The sequence below is a fragment of the Natrix helvetica genome, assembly GCF_964273705.1.
Source record: "Natrix helvetica genome assembly, chromosome: 14".
Classification (NCBI taxonomy): domain Eukaryota; kingdom Metazoa; phylum Chordata; class Lepidosauria; order Squamata; family Natricidae; genus Natrix; species Natrix helvetica.
The window spans coordinates 5,259,398-5,277,401 of NC_138564.1; the positions used below are offsets into that span (position 1 = coordinate 5,259,398).

General features: G+C 45.2%; 1 protein-coding gene across 2 annotated transcripts in view; it reads right to left on the reverse strand.

Annotated features, from left to right (window-relative positions):
* RIMBP2 (RIMS binding protein 2) overlaps positions 1-18,004 on the reverse strand; it is a 104,755-nt gene that overhangs the window by 33,692 nt on the left and 53,059 nt on the right. For both annotated transcript variants that reach the window (XM_081966848.1, XM_081966847.1), the window contains exons 3-8: positions 16,119-16,190; positions 14,330-14,452; positions 12,825-12,929; positions 8,947-8,997; positions 7,164-7,184; positions 4,034-4,238 (exon numbers count right to left, since the gene is read on the reverse strand). In XM_081966848.1, the coding sequence (XP_081822974.1) occupies positions 4,034-4,238; positions 7,164-7,184; positions 8,947-8,997; positions 12,825-12,926 (379 nt within the window). In that variant the 5' untranslated portion in view covers positions 12,927-12,929; positions 14,330-14,452; positions 16,119-16,190. The remainder of the gene's footprint in view (positions 1-4,033; positions 4,239-7,163; positions 7,185-8,946; positions 8,998-12,824; positions 12,930-14,329; positions 14,453-16,118; positions 16,191-18,004) is intronic.

Sequence of the window (18,004 nt, forward strand, 5' to 3'; positions counted from 1 at the left end):
ACAATCAACCCATGGAACAAACGTTTCCTTCGGAAGTTATTAGGAGATTCATCACTGGAGTCTTTCAAGAAGAGACTGGACTGTCCTCTGTCAGAAATGCTGTAGGGTCTCCTGCTTGGGCAGGAGTTTGGACTAGATGACCTACGAGATCCCTTCCAACTCTGTTAATTTGAATCTATCTAAGATGATCAAAGGCCTGGAGACTAAAACTTGTGAAGAACGGTTGCAGGAACTGGGCATGGCTAGTCTAGTGAAGAGAAGGACCAGGGGAGACAGGATGGCAGTCTTCCAATATTTGAGGGGCTGCCACAGAGAGGAGGGGGTGAAGCTATTCTCCAAAGCACCCGAAGGCCAGACAAGGAATAATGCATGGAAACTGACTGAGACTTTCAAGAAGAGATTGGACTGCCATTTCTCAGAAATGGTGTAGGGTGTCCTGCTTGTTGTGTGTGTGTGTTGGACTAGATGACCTACAAGGCCCCTTCCAACTCTGTTAATCTGTTAACTAATATTCAGTTGACACGTCTTCGATTTGGGAAAGAATTGAATTCGACCTCGAGAATACGCCTAAGGCAGTGGGTCTCAACCTTCCTAACGCCGCGACCCCTTTAATACAGTTCCTCATGTTGTGGTGACCCCCCCACACACACAACATGAGGAACTGTAGAGACATGAAAGAGACATGAAAGCAGTCTTCTAATATTTGAGGGGCTGCCACAGATAGGAAGGGGGGAAGCTATTTTCCAAAGCACCCGAAGGCCAGAAAAGGAATAATGGACGGAAACTGAACAAGGAGAGATTCAACCTAGAAATAAGGAGACATTTTCTGAGAACAATCAACCCATGGAACAGAAGTTGCCTTCGGAAGTTGTGAGAGCTTCATCACTGGAACTTCAACTCCCAGAATACCCCGCCAGCCTGCTGTTTAGTGGTTTATTTAGACTGAATTTGTTCGCCTTATCACGTCTCCCCAAGGACCTGAGATAGGCAGATGGTGTTGTTGCGGGATGTAAGCTGTTCCAACTAGGGCTGCCTTTCGCCATTGATTATCAATGCCAATGGTGTTCAAGTGGTTATTATGATGAATGCAAGTTTAACAATTCAAGCGCTAGCCATCTATTATTGAGGTAGCATCTAGGAATATAGGCAGTTCCAAGCAAGATGGTTATTAAAGTGATGGTTTTTATTCTGTACTAGTTGATAACCCAGCGTTGCCCGGGTATTTATTTATAAGGGGAAAATGTCCGGACCAAATGTAATTTCTAATGCTGGGTTTTCCCCCTTACCAGAGGGAGTCCCCTTGTGGAGTACTGTGAAGCCATTACCATGGCAACTCCACTGTGCTGTACAATAGAAGCCATTTTACAGCAGTACAGTAGAAGCCATTTGAAGGCACAACAGGCTGTATCTTAACAGAACACACACTCTGAGGGGCGTTAGGGGTGTCTTACCCCGACAGTGTTTGTTTTCAGAGAGTAAGTCATCTGTGTACCAAGTTTGGTTGAAATTCCTTGAGGCGCTCCAGAGTTATGCTGGAACATACATACATACATCCTTTTATATATAGAGAATATGATATGATATGATATGATATATATACATACATATGAAGATAGATTAAAACTAACATGGTCAAGGATACTAAGAATTGTAGGATCAGCATAACGGGAATGCTAGGCGAATTGGAAAAAGCTGCTTTAAACATTCATCCGGGTAAAAAAAAATATCTCCACGCTATTCAATTGTAACTTCTATTTTTCTTACTGCAACTCGCCAAGTTGCCTAGAAACAACCTTTTCTCTAGAAGATCACATTTCAAAGAACGGTAGCTATCAAACTGTCAGAGCTACTCCGAGTCCTTGAAATAATCCAGGCAACCATAGCCACTCAATTTCAATATGACTCTTCAAAATGATTCAGACAGATGACATATTTTCCCTTTCCGAAAACCCTTGTTCCTCCCCATTACATGAATGCTAATCGCTCTGTTTTTAGTTCCACAGTCTGTCGCGTCCTTACATCAAACAGAGATCAACTCAAAGAGAAGTTCTGTCACCTGAATTCCATCTGGGTTTTCCCGGAGAAGGGAAAAGGAGTCTCCAAGCTGGATAAAGTTTGATTTAACGTTGGTGTTGCAACAGGATAGAATTTGCAAAAACATTCTATAGCAGTGATGTTGAAGCTTTTAGACACTGAGTGCCCAAACTTCATGCGGCGCATACCAAAACCGAAAGGTTCGTCTTTACATGTGTTATGCCGCATGCACAGCATGGATCCAAAGACTAGCTGGCCGGCGGGAGGAGTGGCATCCCAACAACACCGGCAGCGCGGCAAGAGGTAATATCGTTTTCTTTCGCAAGCTTCTGTTTCGTCATTTGCAGGGAAACAGAAGCTCATGGAACAGAAGCACCACGGAGATCTGACCTGGCGCAACGGGGCGCATGCCAGCAGAGAGGGATCTGTGCGCCACCTCTGGCACAAGTGCCATAGGTTTGCCATCACAGTTCTATAGGTTACCTGACAGCAGGGGTGAAATCAACTCACCTGCGCTACCAGTTCGCAAATGTGAGTGCACGGGTCACCTCCGCACATGTGCAAAATCTTTGGTACATGCGCAGAGCGTCAAAAAGGGGGCGTGGTGACATCCGGGTGGGTGGGCAGATCCTCCCACCGCTGCCACTTACTGGTTCGCCCGAAGCAGACAGAACCGCCTGAATTGCACTATTGCCTGAAGCCAATTGCACAACTGAGAACTTACATTTCTCCGTTTCTTTGGAGACAAGCTGGAGAAGATGCTGCTCATGACCAGACCTTGCTTTTCAACTTCATTTCAGCACGGATGAACAAACGGCTGACAGATAAGCACTGATTGTGTTTATCCTCTAACAATACCAGCTGGGGTACCCCAGAGGCATTCTTGCCAATAAAAAATTACGTTGGATACTGATGTTTTCTTCTGCCACAAGGTATACTCCTTTTTTAAAATAAATAAATAAAAGGATCTCTAGAAAACATTTAGAAGGATAAGTGTCCTCCCGGGATCCGATGACCTGATGTGATGGTATGTGGGAATGACCACGTGACAGATGAAAAGCAGAGATGCTCCCTAGGAACAATCAGATAAGGGACTGCTTAGCCCACAAATGGATAACGGGCAAAGGAAGAAGCTCAGAAGGGACCCTCCCTAGTTTCTTGGCCTGTAAAGAAATGGCTGTAATGGTTGACCTTGGGGGACACGTAGAAGAAAAGCTCCCTAAGGAATGATAAGATAAGAGACCGCATAGCCCGCAGCTGCATAATGGGTGGAGAAAGAGGCTTTAGAAGGGACCGTTCCTAATTTCTCAAGCTGAAAAGCAGGTGACTATAATGGTATCTGGGAAAGACCTCGGAGGACAGGACCAAGAGATGCCGACAAGAGGATGGTTTCAGTTTCAGTTTCACCACAGCCTGATTAGCACAAGCAGCTGATTGTTGGGCCCCCTGATGATCAGCTGTTTCAGGCTGCAGGGATTGCCATAGCCTATTGCTGCCTCAGTGCACTCCGTTTTCAGCCTCCGCATCCCGTTTTCAACATCAGCATGCCCCGTTTTTGGCCTCTGTGTGCCCCATTCTCCCCTCCCCCCAGTCTGGGCAGCGGGGATCGGAAGGGGTGGAAAATGGGGTGCGTGGAGGCCAAAAAATGGGGTGCGCAGAGGCGGCAATAGGCAATGGCAATCTCTGCAGCCTGAAACAGCTGGTGGTCGGGAGGCCAATCCAACTGAGAATCAGCTGTTTGTGCTAATCAGCCTGTGCTGCAGCTGAAACGGAAACAGGCTGTTTGCTGCAAGGAGGCAAATTGCTGGGAGGCAAAGGCCGAAGGGAGGGGAGGGGCTACATTTGGTGTATAAGATGCACTCAAATTTTCACCCTCTTTTGGGGGGGGTGGGGGAGAAAGCCCATCTTATACTCCAAATACGGTAATACGGTAGTTCATTTAGCAGTGTTTCTTGTCTGATCTACCTGGTAAGGTTGAACCCCCTCTCTTCCTTCTTACCTTGACCCAAAGAGGCGGCAATTCCGTTCATCAATTGGGCTAAAGTTTTGCTAGGAGAGCCAGGAAGAGCCGAGGAGACCAACAGGTTAGGACCTAGAAGATCGAACTTCCCAGTTTGCTGCCGAAACTTTTCCAGTTCCTTGGACAGGAGGTTGAATTGCTCACTCTGCGTCCGACATTTCTCTTCGAGCTCACAGACTTTGGCCTGGGCAAACAGAGAGGAGAAAAGAACTGCAAGACTTGTCAAAGGGCAAAGGTACACCGGGATAGCAAAGGAGTGCCATGTTTCCCGCCTCTGCCCTGAAAAATGGGCAATTTCCCCTTCCAAATCCTTCCCAGGAACAATCCGTATGGACAAATGGGAATAGGGCAAACATGGCAATTTTGGATTGGGACCTGGTTTGAAATGTTTAGTCGCCCTCTGTTACTGTCGGCGGGAACAGGCAGATTTGAGACCTAGCAGAGTTGGGTCAGAAGTTTAGAATGTAGACTAAAAGAGTTGGGAGGGACCTTGAAGGGACCTTCTGCTCCAACCCCTATTCAAGCAGGAGACCCTCTACCATTCCAGACAAATAGCTATCCAGTCTTGAAGTCGTCCACCCGTAGTTCATGTTAATTTATCCAGCTACCATTTTCAGAGTATAAGACGCACCGGAGTATAAGACGCACCAAGATTTTGAAGAGGCAAATTAAAAGAAGAAGTTTTTGCACTCTGCAGACCTCCCAAAATGGTTATTTTTTGCAAAAATGGGCCCGTTTTTTAAAAAAAAAAACATGGATAGCCTTTAGCACGATTGTAGAGTGCTCCTGGGGGGTGGGACAAAAACGAGCAAAGAAATGGCCCGTTTTTCATTCATTTCTGCCCTCCCCAGCCCCTAGGAGCACTCTATAAGCTTCCTAAAGCCTCTACATGGTCATTTTGGTGAAGGGGGTGGGGTTTTGGGAGGCAAAAATGTTGTATTCAGTGTATAAGATGCACCTCTTTTTCGAGGGAAAAAGGTGTGTCTTATACTCTGAAAAATACCGTAATTATAGACCATAGAATAAAAGAGTTGGAAGGGCCTTGAAGGGCCTTCTAGTCCACCCCACTGCTGAAGCTGGAGACCCTTTACTATTCTGGACAAATGGCTGTCCAGGTTCATCTTGAGAACCTGCAGAGATAGATCACCCATAATTCACGTTAATTTATCCAGCTAATTATAGAACATAGAATAAGGGCCTTTGAAGGTCTTCTGCCCAACTCACCACTGAAGATGGAAACTCTATACCATTTCAGACAAATGGTTGTCCAGTCTCTTCTTGAAAACCTCAAGAGGGAACACCCACGACTTCCGGAGGGAAGCTCTTCCACTAATGGTTTCCACTAATTGTCAGGAAATTTCTCCTTAATTCTAAGTTGGATCTCTCTTTGTTAAGCCTCCAAAGTCCTGCCTTCACGTGGTTTGGAGAAGAGCTCAACCCCTTCTTCTCTGTGGCAGCTCCTCAAGTACTGGAAGTCTGCTATCACATCATCCCCAATTCTTCTCTTCATTAGACCGGACATACCTAGTTCCTTCCATCGTTCATGGTATGGTTGAGCTCCTTATTTTCTTCGTGGTTCCATCTAGGACTGAATTGTTTTCTAAAGTTGTTGGTTGAACCACATTTCCCTTGAAGAAGAACCTCCGTGCAACCTCTTCTAAGCCCCTAATCTCGATGAAGATCCATGAATTGCAATTATGGTTCCATGGGATCTCAGATGTGGGACAAATGTGAAGTGCCAGGAGGAGGCATGGCCTGGAAGCTGAAACGAGTCACTGCCCTTGCTACATGTAGGCTGAATGCGCTAGAAATGTCTGAAAGCATCCTCCATCAACGGTGGGTGAATGGTAGCCCCCCCCCCCAAACCACTCTTGTACGATTGCTACAGGTCAACAGGTCTCCATACCCTTCCATTAACTATCTAGATTAAACCCTGGCAATTTCAAGAAGTCTCCTATCCATGTTCTAACCAGGTCTGGAACTCCGAAACATCTTTGAAGTTTAATCAAAGTCATCGTGAGAATTTGTTGTGGCCCGCCAGCGTCCAGCGGAGCTGGTGGCAGATTTGGACAGTGAGGAGTTTGGGGAGGAAGATGGGCCAGTCCTGGAGTCTGGGGAGGGCTCTGATGAGGGCTCCATGTCAGAGGCAGAGAGGGGGGGAGGGCCGTCTGACAGTTATCTGCTGCCTTTGGAGTCAGAGATCAGTGGGGCAGAAGAACAGCTGGAGCCTGTTCCCAGTGCGCGCAAACTCAGAGTTGCCAGATGAAGGGAACAGCTAAAGGAGTCGACTTGGGAGTAAAGGCACAGGTCAATAGTGAATGGCCCCTCCCAGAGGAAATAAAGAGGAGCAAAAGGGGAGTGGAGTTTGCAGGAGACCATTAGTTTGCTTAATTAGTGTGAAGGTTTGTTCGCGACTCTCAGAGACTCCTTTGCCAAGTATTTTCTTGTACAGCATTGCATTTAGGAGATACTGTCCTGGCAGCTCTCCAAGCTGATAAGGTCTGTGGTTGTCAATTCCCTGTTTGCCGGGATTTTGCTGGAGGTGAATGAGAGGAATTCACATGAGCTGAATAAAGAAGGGGATTTTGTCGGGACAAGGAGTCTGCTTCGTGATTTTGGGAAGCCTAGGTCAGAATAGAGTTGTCAGCTGCTCTGCAGCCAAGATCCTTCCAGAATCTCTTCCAGCTACGGTTAGGGTTAAGACCATCTACTGTGAATTCAGACAGACGTCTACAGACAGACACAAGAAACTTTCTACTTTGCATGGAGAGCAATTTTGCACGGTTCTGCCAAGGCATGCTTTTTGGATTAGTGGCCAACCCGCCAAGCAGATGATCTCCAGAAGTTATTAGTCACAGAGCATTTTGGGCCTGTAGGTTTATGGGCTGAAGGATCTCCCATTTGCTCGGACATCCCAACAAGCCATGCGCCAGTATTCGCATCAAGCAACTCGGCATGCTTTTTTGAGTAACAATCAAGGTTAGGGTGCCATGCAAAGGTAGGCCAAGGGCATTTGGCAAGGGGCAAGCTGGTAAGAGGTTGGGTAGAAGAAGACCCAGAGAAAGTTTTCCCCCCCTCCTCCCTCCCTCTCCCCTCCCTCTAAAAATACCTGCATACTGTCCAAAGTGATCTGGATGAGTAGCAAAGCAATACATAGAAGAAGGAAGAACAAAAAAACAAAGACACAGGATGGGGGAAAAAAAAGTTGTGCGTTAAAAGAAAGAGTTACAAAAAGCCGAAACACAGCCAAACAACAGAGACATCCTCTACAAAGCAATACACATATTGAGCCTGTCTATGCTGCAGATCTGCAATGGTTTCAGAGCTTCTGGAATTGTTTGTTTGTTTCTCTTTCTTTCTTTCTTTCTTTCTTTCTTTCTTTTTTTCCTTCCTTCCTTCCTTCCTTCCTTCCTTCCTTCCTTCCTTCCTTCCTTCCTTCCTTGCTCCAAACAACAAAGCTTTTTGCAAATTTAACAGAACTGCCTCTAAAGAAAGCAATACATATATTGAGCCTGTCTATGCTGCAGATCTGCAATGGTTTCGAAAGCTTCTGGAATTGTCTGTTTGTTTCTCTTTCTTTCTTTCTTTCTTTTTTTCCTTCCTTCCTTCCTTCCTTCCTTCCTTCCTTCCTTGCTCCAAACAACAAAGCTTTTTGCAAGTTTAACAGAACTGCCTCTAAAGAAAGCAATACATATATTGAGCCTGTCTATGCTGCAGATCTGCAATGGTTTCGAAAGCTTCTGGAATTGTCTGTTTGTTTCTCTTTCTTTCTTTCTTTCTTTCTTTCTTTCTTTCTTTCTTTCTTTCTTTCTTTCTTTCTTTTCCTTCCTTCCTTCCTTCCTTCCTTCCTTCCTTCCTTCCTTCCTCCAAACAACAAAGCTTTTTTGCAAGTTTAACAGAACTGCCTCTAAGTAATCTTCTGTTTTGCTGTTTGCAGGTTGGGAAAAGGCAGGGGCTGGAATTTCACAACCCCCATCCAGCGAGGCAAACACAAGCTTTGGAACTAGTTTTCAGCGAGTAACAGAGATACGCCCGCTAGTACACCTACCACGCTTTTTTTTAAAGGGGGGGGGGGGGAAGAGAAAGGCAACCGAGGGGGGAAAACATGCATCAAAAGGAATATATTTCCAGGGCAGGGAGAAAAATCAATACGGTTGCCGATTTGCAGTCTCTACGGGCCAATTAAATAAACACATCTGGGGAAAAATTTAATCAGGTTCCCAAGCTGGGGACAGATTGATCAGGAAATCACTGAGGAGCGAAACGGCAGGTTGAATCGGAAAAAAGAAAAATCATTTACCCTAATAAGAGACGCACGTCTCCCCCCCCCCCCCCCTCTTGGGACCGAACTAATTTCCTTTTGCAAGCAACTAAAAATGTCTGAGCCGTTTGGACCCTTTTCTTTTTGCTTTTTTTTTTTTTTTGCTTTTCCTTTTTTAAAAAAAACGGATGTCAATACGTTGAACGGTAACAGTAAAACACACAGGGACGTTTTGCTGGTAAAGCTCTATCAAATATTTTTTTTAAAAAAAACTACAACTCATTCTTGCCGCAATTCACAATCCCCAATGTTGGTTCTAAGCATGTAGAAGCAACCAGAAACAAAAACCGGGAGCTAAAATTGTTCACCTCTGCTGATTTCCCTGTCTCACTACCAATAGAAAGATACTAAAATTGTCCCGATGGGTCGCTGGATTGATTTCCCATCCTCTACATTGACCCCGAGACCGCAGGAAAGCTGTAATGGCGTACGATCCTAAGTCACTCCCCCCCCCCCCCCCGTGCCATTGTAACTTTGAATGGTCATTAAACGAGCTGTTTTATGTCAAGGACTACCAGTACTTAATAATAATACAACTCCAAGTGGCAAAGTAAATGAAGACTGGCCTTACCTCTAGCAGCTGGATGGCTCCCTCATGTTCTTTCTTTGCCTCAACCTGAGCCTTAAAAAATAGAGAAAGAGGAAAAGGCAGGATGATTAACTTATGTTGCTCTGCAATAAATTTTGTAGAAATGCCGCCATCCCAAAGGTGCTTTTTTCCCCCCAAGAGGCAACTGGACTTTGTTGGTTTTTCTTTGAAGACCTTACGCTTCTCATCCAAGAAGCTACTTCAGCTCTGTCTGGATGGTGGGGGAAGGAAGGATTTATGCTCCTTGCAGACAGCTGGTCATTTGCATGCTTTTAGAAGGTCGTTGAGGCCACTTGGAGGTTTCTCTCTGTCCTCAGGGTCACCTGAGTAGTGCAAATAGTTCCTGTAGCCTGCAATTTTTCCCTCTGGAAATCCATTCATACTCCTGCACCATTGAAAGGACGTTCATCCCAAATTGTATAGCTAAAAGTCTGTAGAGATTCTTGGCCATTCATGTTACGGTTGTCCCAATGTGGCTTTTTCAGGAGGCAACTGGGCTTTTTTGTTTTTTCTTTGAAGAGGTTTCACTTCTCATCCAAGAAGCTTCTTCAGCTCTGACAGGATAGTGGGAAATGGAAGGATTTATATTCCTTACCGATTTTTTTGCAAAAGGATGCTGGTCATTTGCATCCTTTTAGGGAGTCGTTGAGGCCACTTGGAGGTTTATTTGTGTCCTCAGGGTCACCTGAGTGGTGCAAATGGGTATGGAGCCTTCTTGGAACTGCTGAAAGGACTCCTGTATTGTAGACCGGAGATAGACAATGTTGTATTCCTCCCTCCCTGTTGAGAGAAGGCTGTTCAATTTTGACACAGATGGTCTCTTCAACCCCTCATTCAAACTAGTGGTCCTCTCCATCCAAAATGTAGACTTTGCTGTCTTCAACGGAGTGGCCTTAGTCTTTTAAATGCAGGTGGGCGGCTGAATCGAGTCCTGATGGGTTTGTTCTATGTTGTGTCATATTTTTATGAAGTGGTTGTTTGTTTCCCCAATACACAGATCTACACATGGCTCACTGCATTGTACTCAAACCCATGCCAATCACCAGCTGTCTGCAAGAAGTATAAATCTTTCCATTTCCCACCATCCAGTCAGAACTGAAGAAACTTCTTGGAGGGGAAGCGAAACTTCAAAGAAAAACCAGAAAGTCCAGTTGCCTCTTGAAAAAAGCACCTTTGGGACAACCATGATCTGGAGGACCGAGAATCTCTACAGATTTTTAGCTATACGATTTGGGATGAACACTGTTTGAATGGTGTGGGAGGAGGAATGGATTTCCAGAGGAAAAATTGCAGAATACAGGAACCATTTGCACCACTCAGGTGACCCTGAAGACACAGGGAAACTTCCAAGTGGCCTCAAGGACCCTCTAAAAGGATGCAAATGACCAGCTGTCTGCAAGGAGTATAAATCCTTCCATTCCCCCACCATCCAGTCAGAGCGGAAGAAGCTTCCAGGATGAGAAGCGAAATGTCTCAAAGTCCAGTTGCCGCTTGAAAAAAGCACCTTTGGGACAACTGGATCACTGAGAATCTCCATAGATAAATGATGCCATCATTTGTGGAGTTGAGTTTTAAATGCTCTTCCTAACGCTCAGACAAGAGGAGCGATTTTCAGGAATTTGGCAGTCATCATACGTCATAAATATCAAAGTGTCTTGGACCAGATTTGATTTTGGCAGAGGTTTTTTTAGAAGATTTAACGCAGGAAATACATCTCTTAAACATTCACCTGAACTTGGAAGTGGGTTGATTTAAAGGGGAAAAAAATCAGAAGAAAATTCTACATGACGTTTCTCAATTGGATATTAAAATAAAAAATAAAATTAGGGGAAATCAAAGAGAAAAGAAATAACTTCCGTGTCTTTCCCCATAAAAGAAGTTCCCCAAACACATCAAATAGATGGTGACTTATGACCCTGTTTGGGACTCTAATTTCCATGGCTCTGCAAAGAGGTGTTATTTTTTGTTTTAAATGTTTTTAATTTTTTTTAAATTTTTATATAAACGATCCATTTTCCATTAGCCAGTCTGTCGTCTTGAGTACAAATATTTTGTGCCAACCTTAAAATACACAATCCCATTGTAATTTATTTAACTCTATTAGTTATATTGGCTATTAATAAATTTTCTATACTTTAGATAACTCCTTTTACTATTAATTCTTATGTCTATTCTCTAACCACCGGTAAAAAGATTCCCAAATTGTAAAATAATCAGTTTGTTCATTCTCTTTGATAGCCAGTATCAATCTGTTCAGTTCTGCGCATTCTAATATTTTCCTAATCACATTCTCCTCTGTGGGGACCTCTTCACTTTTCCAATATTGTGGAAATAGAATCCTAGCTGCTGTTATAATAGAAATAATGAAATATACATTTTCTTTTTATGACCTGGTTTTATGACCTTTTTTTCCCAAAGTCGGGTACTTGGATGCTGTGATGGTCGTAAGTGCAAGGACTGGTCGTAAGTTACTTTTTTTCAGGGCCTGCTGTAACTGAATGGCTACATGACCAACTGAAAGCTTGATAAATGAATGGTTGTAAGATGTAAATGCGTCTTAAAATTTAAAAAAAAGAAGAAGCCTTTTCTGAGAGAGAGAGAAATTTTTTGGAAATTGGAGGGCAGAGGGGAAGGGTTTTTTTGGCATAGTTTAGTGTGTGTATGTGTGTTTTGGTGTACTTCAGGAACTAGAAGTGATGTCCCACTAGGTAGCTGAGAAATTCCACCCAAATCCTGGGTCAAAGTTTAACCATTCATCCCCATCTTTGTTCTCTATGACCTCAAGACCGGATCCTAGATCTGGGATTATTCAGTCTGTATGCCAAACTATATATTAAACTAAACAATCAGATCCAGAGAGGCGAGAAGTTAAGCTTGAGGTTTGCAATATGAAATGTCCTTGGCAATGTAATAAGAAGTGACTATCTTACCTCGTATCACAGATTTCCATAATAATACTTTTTGAAATTAAAGCTTGTAGTAATAAAGGAGAGAGACAGAGAAAGACTGAGAGAGAGAGAGAGAGAGACAGCAATCTTGGTTTCCTGAATGACATAGTTATCCTTATTGGATCTCCTTATCAGTATCCATTTCCTCTTGAAGGACACTATTAAGGTTCTGTCTGGTTTTGGAAGCTGGCTAGGAAGAACTGGCCAGGAGAGACATTTCATATATTCCGTAATTGGATAATTGTTCCGATCATATTGTTAAGGAGCAATGAGAACAGACGGTTATTAAATTTACTGGCCTGCAAGTGGAGAATTTCATAAACCAAAGAAGGAGAGAGAGAGAGAGAGAGATGAGAGAGAAAGACAAGAGAAACAGAGACAGAGAGACAAAGAAAAAGAGAGACAGAGAGAGACAGAGAGAGTGAGATGAGAGAGAGAGAGAGAGATGAGAGAGACACACAGAGAGAAACACACACACAGAGAGACAGAGAGAGACACAGAGAGACAGATGAGAGAGAGACAGAGAGACAGAGAGACACACAGAGAGACAGAGAGAGACAGAGACAGTGACAGATGAGAGAGAGAGACACACACACACAGAGACAGAGAGAGACAGAGACAGATGAGAGAGAGAGAGAGAGAGAGAGAGACAAAGACAGAGACAGAGAGAGACAAATGAGAGAGAGAGGGAGGGAGGGAGGGAGAGAGAGGGAGAGAGAGAGACAGAGAGAGACAGAGACAGAGAGAGACAAATGAGAGAGAGAGAGAGAGAGAGAGGGAGGGAGGGAGGGAGGGAGAGAGAGAGAGAGAGAGAGAGAGAGAGGACACATCAACCAGATCATCTCTTTTCATTCTCTGCAGCAATTTCTACCCTTCTGTTGGCTACTGAGGTCCGGCCACCCCTTCTCTTACCTTTTGCAACAGTTCAATTTCCTTCTGTTTTGAGTTGAGAATAGCCAAGGCTTGTTCATGCTCTAATTCCAGCTGTTGCCGCCGTTCAGCAGCCTCTCGCATATGCTGGGGAGAGAAAGGAAGACAACCACAGCGGATGAAGCTAGCAAGCTGTAGGGAGTCCTTGACTTATAAGCAGAATTTGCATTGCTAAGGAGGATGGTGGTTAAAGGTTAGGGTCCTTAAGAGTTATAGGCGTTGCTCTGTTGTTGCCCACCAGCAGCCAGAGGATCTGGCAGCAGAGATGGACAGTGAGGAGGTTGGGGAGGAACATGGGCCAGTCCTGGAGTCTGGGGAAGGCTCTGATGAGGGCTCTGCATCAGAGGCAGAGAAGGGGCCAGGGCCATATGCCAGTTATCAGCTACCTTCGGAGTCGGACATCAGTAGAAAAACAACTGAAACCTGTTCCCAATGTGTGTATGCGCAGAGTTGCCAGGAGAAGGGAACAATTAAGGAACAGGGGTCGACTCGGGAGTAAAAGCACAAGTGGACATTGAATGGCCCCTCCCATAGGGAATAAGTGGGAGCAAACGGGGAGTGGAGTTTGCAGGAGACAATTAGTTTGTTTATTATTGGGAAGATTTGCTTAGCTGAGTTTATGCCTCACCGAGAGTCAGCTATTTCATTGTACAGCATTGCGACAAGAAGCTCTCGGCCTGGCAACTATCCAAGGACTGATAAGGTCTGTTGTTGCAATTAAACCTTGAAAGACTTATTGCCGGGACTTTTCTGGATGTGAATGTTAGGAATTCACATTACCCCCCCCAAAAAAAAGGGGGGTGTTGCGAGACAACGAGTCTGTTTCCTGATTCTCGCATTCGCATGCTTTTGAATGGTTAGGTGGGTAGGAGCTGGAGCACGGTACGGGAGCTCACCCCACTGCATGACGCTTGGGTCTCAAACCCTGTCTTTAACCGCTGAGCCATCGTGCCCCCTCGTAAATACACGTGGTTGACAAATGCCCAAATTTTGATCACATGATTGTGAGGAGGCTGCAATGGTTTGAAGTACAAGGATGGGTCGCTTATTTTCAGTGCCGTTATGACTTTGACCGGTTGTTAAATTAATGGTTGTAAGTCAAGGACTGCCTGTCCTGTTCTAAAGGTAAAGGTTCCCCTTCCACATATGTGCTAGTCATTCCTGACTCTAGGGGGCGGTGCTCATCTCCGTTTCAAAGCCGAAGAGCCAGCGCTGTCCAAAGACGTCTCCGTGGTCATGTGGCTGGCATGACCAAATGCCGAAGGCGCACAGAACGCTGTTCCCTTCCCACCAAAGGTGGTTCCTATTTTTCTACTTGCATTTTTTACGTGCTTTCGAACTGTTAGGTTGGCAGAAGCTGGGACAAGTCACGGGAGCTCACTCCGTTACGCAGCGCGAGGGATTCGAACCGCCGAACTGCCGACCTTTCTGATCAACAAGTTCAGTGTCTTAGCCACTGAGGGCTTTCGTAGTAATACCAACCCTACCTTTAGGACTTGCTCTAAGTTCTCCAGTTTGGCTTGGAGATGGTGTTTCCTCCAGAGAGCCAAATCTCGTTCTTTGGTTACTACAGCAAGGACTTCTCTAAGCCGGTCATCGTTGTTTTACACCTAGGAAGCAAACAGGAAGGGGGTGGGGGGAAAATGAGGGTTAAAAACCCCTTTCCATACTCACGTTCTTGTCAACAGAAGGTGAACAATTGTCTCTGAATGAGATTCCTTCTACTCTATTTATCCCCCAAGTGTAGAAGACAGGAGAAGTTCTGAAGTTCAACCATTGTAGCAGTTGGATAGATTTTAATGTGAGAGTCACAAAGGACAACACCCCAAAGTCAAGGAACTATCATCTCAGGGAAACAATCGAACAGTAAATAACAACCTAATCAAGGAGCCACCAAGAACACTTCTACCAACACCGACAGGGCAAGCCAGTTGTATAGAAACAGAGAGCAAACCCCACGCCCTAATGATGTTACCTAGTTGGGTAATGAAATGTCTGTAAACCACCCAGCTCAAAGAGCACCAAGGATCTCCTCCTCCTCCTCCTCCTCCTCCTCCTCCTCCTCCTCCTCCTCCTCCTCCTCCTCCTCCTCCTCCTCCTCCTCCTCCTCCTCCTCCTCTCCCCCCCGCAAACCCCACTCCTTTCTAGCACTGAGGATATTATCTAATTTGGCAATGAAACATCTGCAAGAAAACAATCAATCTCAGAGAGCACCAAGGACCTCACAACTCTCCTCCTCCTCCTCCCTGTTCCCCTTCATCTTTCTTCTCCACTCTGCAAACTCCCCTCCTTTCTAGCACTGATGATGTTAACCCTTTGGGTAATAAAACGTCTGCAAGAAAACAACCAAGCTCAGAGATCACCAAGAACCGCACAAATGAGGAACGAAGGAGATCCGGATAAACATTGGTCTGAGGATGCTCGATAGCCCCAATATTAGGCTCTGGCAGTGACATTCGGGGGCAAAAGATGAGCCTGGCAGCATGGGGGCATCACAGAATTAAATTCACCAACCAAGAAGAAGAGAATGACGCTTTGTGCCTCAAGTTTCCAAAGCTTGGTTGCAGCCTTAAGCCTGTTCTGACCTAGGCTTCCTGAGACAGTAAAAGAGCACATGCTTAATCCCCCAAAGCCTATTTTTATGTCAACGGCTGTGAATTATGTTCATTCACATCCCATAATGAGTCGCAAATAGTTTGTAAAGAGTCCGACAGAAGTCTGCCAAAGTCTTTCGGGATAAGGCTGAAAAGCACCCAACTTTATCTCCCTTGAAACGCTGCCAAAGACCTAATTGGCAATTAGCTTTGCAAGGTCACAAGGAGCACAGAGTCAGAATGGAGCGTCAGAGTTTAAACCGACCAGGACAAACAAAGTTGCTTCCTGCAAAGGCTCACCTTTGCTCCTCCTTTATGTCTTATGGGGGGGGGGTCCAATCATCTCCAAGCCTTACTCCCGAGTCACCTTTCTTGTCTTAACTGTTCTTGCCTTCTGGGAGCTCTGTGCATGTGTGCGCTGATGTCAGACTCTAGAGGTTCTAGAGGCAGCACATAACTCCCAAAGGGCTCTGTCCCCATCTCTGTCTCCGATGCATAGCCCTCGTCCGAGCCTTCCCCAGACTCCAAGACTGGCCTATGTTCCATGTCTGACTTTGCTGCCAGCTCCACAGATCACCACAACAAAGCCAATTCAAAGAAATTTGCCTCTGATTTGAAAGTGCAGCCCCTTCTTTTGACTTAAACCCTCATCTTGCAAATTCCCTAGGTGTACTTGTAATACCTTGGGTGATACGCTTGCATATTGGAAGTTCAAAGGATCCTTTCCATCCCCGACATTTTCCAGTTCATTTTCCTGCAAGGAAAGCAAAGAGGGACTCAAGCATTGCAGTGGTATTTTGTTCAAATGCTGCTGGTAGGTTGGATGGTGCCAGGATAAGATGGGAAATGTCCTGTAAAGAAACGGAGGGTTTTATTCATTTGCTAGCCGATGTTGCTCGAGTATTTATTTATAGGGGGGAAATGTCCGGACCAAATGTAATTTCTAATGTTGGGTTTTCCCCCTTATCAGAGGGAGCCCCTTTGTGGAGTACTGTGAAGCCATTACCATGGCAACTTCACTGTGCTGTACAGTAGAAGCCATTTTATGGCAGTACAGTAGAAGCCATTTTACGGCACAACACGGTGTATCTTAACAGAACACACACCCAGAGGGTTGTTAGGGGTGTCTTACTCTGACAGTGTTTTTTTTTCCAGAGAGTAAGCCGTTTGTGTACCAAGTTTGGTTGAAATTGCTCGAGGCATTCCAGAGTTATGTTGGAACATACACACACACAGACATATGTATGTATGTATGTATGTATGTATGTATGTATGTATGTATGTATTATGTATGTATGTATGTATACATACATACATACATACCTTTATTATTTTTACCAATAACTCAAGGCAACGAACATATCCAACATACTTTTCTCCTCCTATTTTCCCCACAAAAACAACCCTGTGAGGTGGGTTAGGCTGATACCGAGAGGGACTGGCCCAAAGTCACCCAGCCAGCTTTCAAGCTAAGGCAGAACTAGAACTCACCGTCTCCTGGTGATTGCCCCAAAGTCACCCAGTTGGCTTTCAAGGCTAAGGCGGGACTAGAACTCACTGTCTCCTGGTGATTGGCCCAAAGTCACCCAGTTGGCTTTCAAGGCTAAGGCAGGACTAGAACTCACTGTCTCCTGGTGATTGGCCCAAAGTCATCTTGCTGGTTTTCAAAACTAAGGCAGGACTAGAACTCACTGTCTCCTGGTGATTGGCCCAAAGTCAGCCAGTTGGCTTTCAAGGTTAGGGCAGGACTAGAACTCACTGTCTCCTGGTGATTGGCCCAAAGTCAACCAGTTGGCTTTCAAGGTTAGGGCAGGACTAGAACTCACTGTCTCCTGGTGATTGGCCCAAAGTCATCTAGCTGGTTTTCAAAACTAAGGCAGGACTAGAACTCCCAGTCTCCTGGTGATTAGCCAAAAGTCACCCAGTCCACTTTCATACCTAAAACGAAACTTGAACACACTGCCTCCTGGTTTCATGGCTAAGTGGGACCTAGGGCTGACAGTCTCCTGCTCATTGGCCCAAAGCGATTCCTCTAACAAGTGCAACCATTTGCTTAGCAACCATGGCCAAAGGCGGCACTCGCTAAACTGCCTTGCTTAGAAATTCTAATTCCAATTGTGGTCCTAAGTCGAGGACTAAAGGTAAAGGTTCCCCTTGCACATATGTGCTACTCGTTCCTGACTCTAGGAGGCTGTACTCATCTCCGTTTCAAAGCCCAAGAGCCAGCGCTGTCCGAAGACGTCTCCGTGGTCATGTGGCCAATACGACTAAACGCCGAAGGCACACGGTATGCTGTTCCCTTCCCACCAAAGGTGGTTCCTATTTTTCTACTTGCATTTTTTACGTGCTTTTGAACTGCTAGGTTGGCAGAAGGTGGGACAAGTCACAGGAGCTCACTCTATTACGCGGCGCTAGGGATTCGAACCGCCGAACTGCCGACCTTTCTGATCGACAAGCTCAGCATCTTAGTCACTGAGCCACCGAGGACTACCTGTACAAAAAAATATCTCAGGCAGCATCTCCCAAGGACCTTCTGCATCTTCTCTGAGATATCTCTCTTTAATAAAG